Raw genomic sequence first — 9,100 nt, 5'->3', positions numbered from 1 at the left:
ATTAACCATTAGCTCTAAGCAGTCATTTTAATGTTATAATAAACCAAGGTGTTGGACGATTAACATTTGACCTGATGATGGCGCCACATTACAATTCATCCTGAACAGAACATGAATGTCTCTGCCAAATTTCATGGTAATCCCTCCAATAGTTGTGAGACATTTCAGTCTGAATCAATAATGTCATCCTGCTGGTGGCACTATATGAAAAGTCCTGGAATCACCAAAGTCCTTAGGATATATCTGCCTAGAATAAAACATTTACTTATAAATTAGCATCTATTAATATTTGTCAAAATATTTAGGTCTGACCAACTGACACTACCTTTCCACCATTAAAGCTCTTCAGATAGTGGGTCTAAAAACAGTAGATGTATTGAATTCTTAAGGACTAAAAGTCAGACTAAATTTAAATTAACAAACAAGAGCCACCTTATTTACATGTCAAAGACAATTTACTAATCATGATGAATACAACTCCGACTGCTCTAGAAGAGGTTCGTCTGAATAAAACCTCTGATAGCTTGGAAATGACAAACGTTTACCAGAAATTCTGAGTTCCAAGCTAGATGTGTGCTGGACTGTAATGGGATCAAATGGATTTGGAGCTTAACCAATACTAGGGACTGAAAGTCAGTATATCTCCTCCTCTGCTGCTTCTGTTTTGGCCTTTCTCTCACACATTCCTCAACTTCATTGACCTGTGATACTAAATCATTGGAGTACTTTTAGTCATAAATGTGCTGGAATGAAGCATGTTGCATATCTAGCACATTACATACCTTATTTGAAATCTACACTGACTCATAGATCAAAGCTTCTATTAAGATTGTATCAGGAAACTGACTCCAGATGAGAGAAGAAAGCCAGATGTTGAGAGAGTTGAAGGAAACAGAGTGCAGAACAAGAGCTGCTCTGGAAGTAATACAGCAGTGCAGGAGAGAAAAAGAGAGAAGAGACGAAGATTACAAAGGCATAAAGAGAGAAGTGAGGAGGCGTAAAAGATGCAGGAGGCCAAACAGAGGGAGGAGAAGGAGAGGAAGGCAAATGAGCAATAGGCCCTTAACAGAGAAGAACAAGAACAACTGAGAAAAGAGGCTTCAGTGGAAGAAGGTAATGATGGTGGAGAAGGAGACGACCACAAGGCCCGGATTCACTCTGAGTGATCTGAAAAAGGAGCAGGAGAGAAGATGTGAGGAGAGTGGAAGACAAAACCAGCTTTAAGTGCTTGATAGCAATATAGTAATCTAACACTCAGACTGAACGAAAACTAGCGCTATAATATAGTTTTCCTTTAGAACTGCTCCCCCAGGTATCATTACATGATTACTGTAAACCAAATTGTATAGCAGTTTGGCCAGTGGTTATTGAGATATCTTTCTGTGTTGGGGGGGCTTTACTGTGTGTAAAGCGAACATATTATCCTAATATTTATTTGGTCATTTTGACAAGCCCTACTGATTTGGCAATTACACTATGCAACCACAGTGGCTGTGTAATGGATATCATGTACTTGCACTGTTTGCACCATAAGCTCATGTTTTCTAAATTACAGGTCTTTCAATTGTTCACACCTGCCTTTAGTGTGAAGGTCTCTGTTGTGTTAGTTGGCCTGCAAAAGAAAGCGGAAAGAAACAAACTAATGAAACCTACAGCACTTTACAGCAGCAGTAGACAAATGGCCAAAATTAGATCTTAAAATGGAAACACTGATTCATAGGTTTAGCCCTGACCTGCCATATGTTTTACTACAATTTGTGCCTCATTTAATATTTAGGACAATATTTTCCCCTACTGTAGTATTCTTGTATCTCCCCAGGAGATCCCTCTGCAGGCTGGGAGCTGGCCTGCTACTAGAGAAACAGAGAGAGCCAGGCTCTATTTCAATGACTCTTAATGAAGATTAATTCATGGAGAGGGCAGCCCTTTATAAATGAAAGTTACTGTTATAAGTGTAAAGGCACAGACAGAAGAATTGAATGTGAAACCACCATGAAGCTTTGTGATGCCACTGTTGAGCACACAGGTGTGTGTCAGTACACATTGATTTATTTTGAATCCAAAGTTTGATCTGTGCTATTTCTGTGGCTTCTCCAGATAAATCACCTCCAAAATCACCTAACCCACTTTAATGTTATTGTATACAGTGTGTATGTGTGTATATATATATATATACTATAATATATATATATAATATATACATTTAAATACTTATATATACATATATACAGCTATTATTCCTATAATATAAATATTAATATATACTATATATAGTATATATTAATAGTGATGTGTGTGCTGTTTGAATGCTGTAGAGTGGCAAGAGTCTGAAACTCAGAGGATTTTTCACAATTCATCTGCTGAACAGTAATAAGTTTCTCTATGCTCATTTGAAAGCTGATTTTAAGGGGTTATGAGCATGATTTTGACACAGTGAGTATAGAATGTAAGTCTGGTCCAGTATGACAGCTTGTACAGTGTGATGTAGCAAACTTGAAGGCCACAAGTGCCATCACTGAGAAATGGACGTCTTACAGTGGAACGTAGGAGTACCTGTCTCAGCAAGAGAAGAATACTTTTAAGGATGTTTAATTGGGCAAATATATACTTTAGACATTAGACATATCATTCACAGTTCCAAGCAGACTTTTTGTGTATAAGTATGTCTTGTACATGTCTGGCAGGGATCTTTAAGTGACCTTCCAGTACTCAAAACTCAAGTTGCCCTCTGTGAGGTTGACCCTCTGAGGGCCAAGGGAGTGAGTGAACAATGCTACATATACTACTAAGCATTTATTGCATGGTTGCGAGAACCAGCATCATTTGATATTAAGAAACTTTATTTTAGGTTTAGTTTGTCAATTCAAGTCACTCTAAGTTGCTCACAGAATGCAGTCTCACATTATTTTTCTTCTTCTGAAAATCAAAGTTTACCACCTTTAAAGGAAACAGGGAAAATCTTCAAATTCTAACATTAAAATCCCTCTCTCAGCAGCTCAGCAGTAATGGCTGAGGGACGAGAGACCACTTTACTGCACTCTAGTGACCACCTGACCACCAGACCACAAAGCCTCCCCCTGTAACAATCCGCTAAACTAACATTTCTCCTGTGTTTGTTTTCTCTTTAGGTCTGAGAAAGCAGGCGAGATTGCAACCATTCCACTGACTAAGGTAAGACTCAACGTCTTTTGTGTGTTTGTACTAGGTGAGGTATAGGCCAGAAAACAAACCGGTATTGTTTAGTTTAGCTTAAATACCCTATCACTTGGCTGACAATGAGTATTCATAGATATATAGAAATTGGGGATTGAGTCATGGCGATCAGTACAAAAAGAGAACGTCTGTAATTATCTACTTAAGGCGGTGTGTTTGATTCTATTCAACTGAAAGAGGATGCATCAGTTTAATATTCCATGGGTGCTTCATATGGTTCAGTCTTCAGACACCTGCCTGGCTTATTCACTCAGCAGCTTTTACATGTCTGTGCCCTGGGGCCCGTTGGCTCATCATCTGTCCATGCCTGTTCAACGATGTATTGCATGGGTTGCTACTGGAACCTTCTGCTGTAGTTTGTGGTGGAGAAAGTCAAGGTCATTTTCTGCAGGTACCTGTAGAAAATGGCTTTAAGGGTGAAATTAAGCCTCATATCTAACTTCTTGAACTATCTTGTTAGGTGGAATCAATGTGTTTCCTGAGCCTCACGGAACAGTTCTGCTTTCATTTTAACAATTGTGCCAGTCCACAGTGACGTGCAGCAAGAGTTAGGTTTTGTTTTTTCTTTCCTCTTCCTCTGGCAAGCTTAGTGAAGGACAGGAAGACATTCAAGGAACTCATTCCTCGATGTCTATATTATGTCAACGTATTAACTATATCCATAATGACTATTGTGCTATTGTGGGCGGCATCTTTTTTTTTCTTCTTTTTTTTGTAATCGCAATTTTCTTCCTGAACTTTTCATGGACTGTACTTGCTGATATGAGTCAGCCTGGTAAAGACCTGGAGCTTTGCTGCGTACAGCACAGCTGGTTGTAAAGATGGTGATGCCATAACAGAGGTTAGAGTCAGTGGGGATTGAGCACTTAAGCACCGCTGACTTCTTGTGTCTGTTGGACATTTGGGGTTACTTTCATAGTTCATCAGATTAAATGCTGAAAAACTACTGAGGAGGGTTGTATCGAAAAGTAAAACAAAGCGTACTCTCCACATACATCCTGTTTCCACACCACTTGATCAGGTGTGTGTGTGTGTGTTTTAATAAAATACATAATCATTAGAAATGTTGGCAGAAAGATTGATTTGTGTAGTCTGAGAACATCACAATGCATAATTAAGTGTCTTTATCACTTAATTTGTCATATAATCACAAGTGATGGTAAATAATGTTGTTCCTCTTATATCTATAGAAACCAGTTGTCACTTCTTAATGCTGTTTAGAATGTCTAATATCCATGCAGGTTGTTTAGTTACATATTCTCTCTTTAACCTTTAACAGCTTCATAAACTTTGGCCATTAGACAGTAGTAGTACCTGTTGGTAGTGGTAATCCACTGGATCTTTGTTGACCTCCTCTTGTATTGTCTCAGTCTTTGTTGCAAAGTGGTAAAGTAGTACCTCTGTACTGTAAGTAATGGAAGGATTTAAGTAAAATGCCATAATACATTATTTTTTTGTGTGTTAGAGGCCTGCTGTAGTGCTCCTAAAGCCACAGGCAGGGCCAGACAGTGGTCTGTGGTGAAATCAACTGCAGCAATATGTAGTCAGCCTGTGTTTGGATCAAGCAAATTCAATTCAATTACACAGGAAGCAGTGTTTCTACCCTGCTAACAACTTCCTGGGTTGCTAATAGAAACATGCAGCAATTAGCTGCAGTGGCTGGCCGGGGCTGGCTGAGAGACTAATTGGTAGTCAGAGATCGCACAGTGGAGCTGGCCTGGCTTAGCCCTCTTGAAGGGAATATAGTTCAGCAGGACTTAATGTGTTTTATGTATATAACATTTCCTCAGCTTAACTCACAAAGAGGGACTTGGGTCCAGATACACTACAGATTCACCCTCTGACTCTCCGATAAAACTGGTGACGGGACCCAAGTTGATTGTGTCCATCATGAAAATAAATCTTATACTAATGGAGAGTCTGCAGGTTTTCATTCCAACCAAATTGGTGATTTCAGTGATGAGCACAACTTCAAAGAGGCAGCTCATCAGTGAAAAACATGAAGTTCTGTGGTCAGAACAATAACCTGCATAGATCAGAGAGTGATGAAAGCAGCTCCCTCAGCTCATCGACATGTAGTATCATTTTAATAAAATGCATTTCAGCATACCCAATTATCATAGCAGCAACATACTGTAACTGTTAAACGTATAAACAATCCCTTTCTGAGCATGCTATTTTCAGAACTTAAATTAGCCTGAAGATATTCTAAAGTACCAAAACGTGCCCCCACCTTCTTCCTTGTTGTGTCCTCATTTTCAACATCCACCAACATCCATCACCCTCCCCACCAACCCATGTAGATTATTAATGAACGTTACAGGACGTACTCCTGGGTGGCTGAGCTGATCCAGGTCTTCATAGCCATCAGCGTCACTGTGTCCTTCCTGGTGATGGGATCGGCCATGAAACACACCAGTAAGTTTACTCCTGCTTGTATGTCAATCAGTAATTCACCCTGTTAGCATTAATGCACATTTGATGTTGCTGCCACAGAGACAATTAGAATGAAGAGAAAATTGCTAGGGCTACTTTTACTGTAGTAGAAAGAAAAAGTGTAATGTAAATACTAGTAGTATGAAGAAGTAGAGAGCTATTCAATTTTTCTCTTTACTATAGAATTGTAACATTCAAAGAGACATTCACGTGTGTGTGTGTGTGTGTTGTGTGTGTGTGTGTGTGTTGTACACATATTTATTGCATCACAGATTGGCACTTCATCTCCCTGTTCTTTATTTTGCAATCTCTACTATTTCCACACATCTGGTTCCCTGTGGAGTTTTAGACTTCTTGTAGCGCCTTTTTTTTGTCTTGTTGTTGTATCTCACTGACCTATAGGAGATGGTTACATTCCAAGAAAGGCGAGAAAGAAGAAGACTACAAGCTAATTAACATGTATGCAAAGAATATTAGGTTCAATATGCTTAGAAAAATAGACTTTGCAAGTGTTTTCTGAGAAAGGAAATGCGTTCAGCTAGTTTATTAGACCTCAAGGATACACTGAATGTCAACATGTTTACAAGAAAACTCCACAGGGCCACTTAAAGCTAAGGCTGGCTGTAGCGTCATATTGAATGAAAGAGTGGTATCGATCATCTAATTCATCTAACTCACAGCAAGAGAGCAAAAATGCAGATTTCACAAAATATAGAAGTATTCCTTTAAGCATTAGATATAAAGTATTTTGTATTTCTTTCAGTTGATGGCCTGGTGAACTCGCTGTGGAGCAGCCAACTGGAGTGGTTGTCTAAAGCCTGGGAGAGAAACCTGCCGAACAAACATCACATCTGCTCAGCGAGAAGGTGAGTACTCAGAAAGGGTGAGAGTGTGCACCTTAAGGACCTTAAAAAGTGTGACCTTTATATAATGGTTAATGTAGGAAACCGCCAGGAAATCTGAGGGGGAACACACTTGGGATGACTGAAAAAGCCCAAGAATATAAGCAATAACAATTGAGGGATTTTTCTTATTTTCAGTACACACATCACGTGAAAATAAGAAATGCAGTTGAGTCTCTTCATCATGTGTGTCTGTGTGAGAGGTACTTGAGTCAGAGGTTATCTAAGGTTTGATAGAAGCATACAGTCAACACACATGCAAATGTTTTTACCTTCTGTCTGACTAATAATAGTTGTGTGCAAAATTTATTTATATGAAATATATAGATATGAACCTGTCGCATGTGTGAACTAAACTGACTCGTAAGTTAAATGTCAAAGACATGCACACATATGCAGCAACAAATGTTATGGAATTGTTCCTTATCATACTAAATATAGTCTTTGGGCACAAATGGGTTTAAAATTAGCTAAAACCCTTTATTTGTACACTGCTGCACTTTATGAGGGTTGAGTCAAAGCAGAGCCCAGTATCTCTATTTTTTTAGGTATTCTGTGTACAGTCTATGCCACAGTTTGTTTTTTTTAAATAAAATTAAGTCATTTTAAACTTTCTAATACACAGTTTGCCCAGCCTAAAAAACGTAAGCCTTTAGTTATTGTCTCTATTAGTCTCTGTAGGCACAGTACATTAGAGAACACTGTGATGTTGGCCCTGTCTTCAAATTAAACACATTCAGATAAATTGTAACTAAAGTCTAAGCATATACGTGATGTATCTACATTTCCCCAAACAACTAATGATCCATGTGTGTATGCAGCAACATGATCACTAATGAAAAGAATTATCATAGTTTTTCTTGGTGTGGCAAATAAATAAAGACGTAAGGATATTAATACACACTGCAGCTCCATATGGCTTATGTTTAGTGCTGTTCTTCGCATCATTAACCTGCAGTAATTAGCCACAGCAGGTATCTGTACATGTACATGTGGGTTATTAGTGATCTGATATTTTCTTCTCTCATGACACATTGTGTGTCTACATGTCAGCTTTACAGGACAAATGACCGTTTGGTTACATGTAACGGCTGTATTTTTAGAAATGCACATCAGAAAACTCGCCCTGTTTTTTACTCTCAGCAGTTCAGAGGTAGCATTAGAGAAGTCTTGGCGCATGCAGTAATAAGGATATCACTGGGCTGTACATGAATAATCAATCCAAAAATAGAGCATTCAGCATACAAAATGGTGTGATTTTTCCAGAACACTCGGGGCAATTTTCCAGGAGCTTAAAATGATTCCTGCAAGAGCTCCAAACACAACTTTTAAAAACAAAGAAGATAACAACTCTGTAACTGCCTGGCTAGTGCATATTCAGTATCAACCTACAAGCACCAGTCAGACCTACCATCCCCTGAGACAGTAGCAGAGGTTAGGAGAGTGTCTCCACGTCAGATATGCAGCTCAGGTCAGAGTAAAGCTGCTTGAGCTTCCTGCGTCCTGCAAGCATACCCTCCGGCCATGTCTGAAATCCCTCCGGACTACCTGTGGAATCTGCTGACAAACACAAAGGATGAATCAGAGAAACAGGACATAACTTGGACTGGAGAGGTGGAATTACAAGGATTAACTTCCTGCAGAGACTCACTGTGGAAAGCTTATTTGAGTTGCGTCAATACTGACGTCAAGGGCACATAATTGTACTTTTACAAAAAGGACCCTCTGACATGCTTATTTATTCATTCCCTATACCTGCTAATTAGAGTTCAGGGTCACCGGAGACTGCAGTTTATTCAAGCAGGCGAATGGACAGAAGACAGTGAAATGTCCTGGTCATGATTGAATCACTTTCTGGCTATACCACCTTAATCTCTTTTTAAAAGAACAATAATCAAGATACTCCTGACCAAAGCACATAATTACGACAATATTTCTTATTCTCTATTCACTCTATTGAGTTGACAATGTCAACATCAGTGTGTAAACTGACTGATGACTGGATGAAAGAAATTTAGAAGAAAACATTTTTTGGAGCTGTGTTGTTAGATTCTATTGCAGCATTACATATGATTGTAGATAAGTTGTTATATTGATACAGTGTGTAGTAACAGGAAATGTACTAATAGTATTCTGAGGTGAGAGCAATAAAATGTGGTGTGCCTCAAGGGAGTTGTTCAGGATGACTTTTGTTTTCAATTTGTATGAATAATTTGCCATTCATTTTAAATAATGGCAGCATTGTAATCTATGCAGATGCAACATCTGTCTGGAGAACTAGGTCTTAAATGAGGAACATTTCTGTTCGGAGGCCGCAGCGGCTCTTGCTGTGAGCAAACCCTCTCCCAGATATAACAGATATGGACTGTGTATGGACATTTAGTGGGACACTGGACATTCATTTGTGGATTTTTATGGTTTACGCTTAACATTTGCAGATGTAAAACAAAAAAGACATTGGACACAGAATGAAAAAAAAAAGTGAGAGTTTTATTGGATGTTAGTATATGTCACTGTGCTTTAAATTGTAGTTCAGTCAGCCAACTCAC

General features: G+C 38.8%; 1 protein-coding gene across 1 annotated transcript in view; it reads left to right on the top strand.

Moving 5' to 3' along the window:
• Positions 1–3,975: 3,975 nt before the first annotated feature.
• The window catches only part of LOC118321454, a 9,159-nt gene continuing 4,034 nt past the window's right edge, over positions 3,976–9,100 (top strand). Inside the window, exons 1-3 of the mRNA XM_035652773.1 lie at positions 3,976–4,011; positions 5,517–5,631; positions 6,413–6,515. Of these exons, the coding sequence (XP_035508666.1) occupies positions 3,976–4,011; positions 5,517–5,631; positions 6,413–6,515 (254 nt within the window). The remainder of the gene's footprint in view (positions 4,012–5,516; positions 5,632–6,412; positions 6,516–9,100) is intronic.

This window comes from Morone saxatilis, unplaced genomic scaffold (genome assembly GCF_004916995.1).
Source record: "Morone saxatilis isolate NCDOM2014 unplaced genomic scaffold, NCSU_SB_2.0 Contig12, whole genome shotgun sequence".
In the NCBI taxonomy this organism is placed as follows: domain Eukaryota; kingdom Metazoa; phylum Chordata; class Actinopteri; family Moronidae; genus Morone; species Morone saxatilis.
This window is presented reverse-complemented; position numbering and strand designations above follow the sequence as displayed.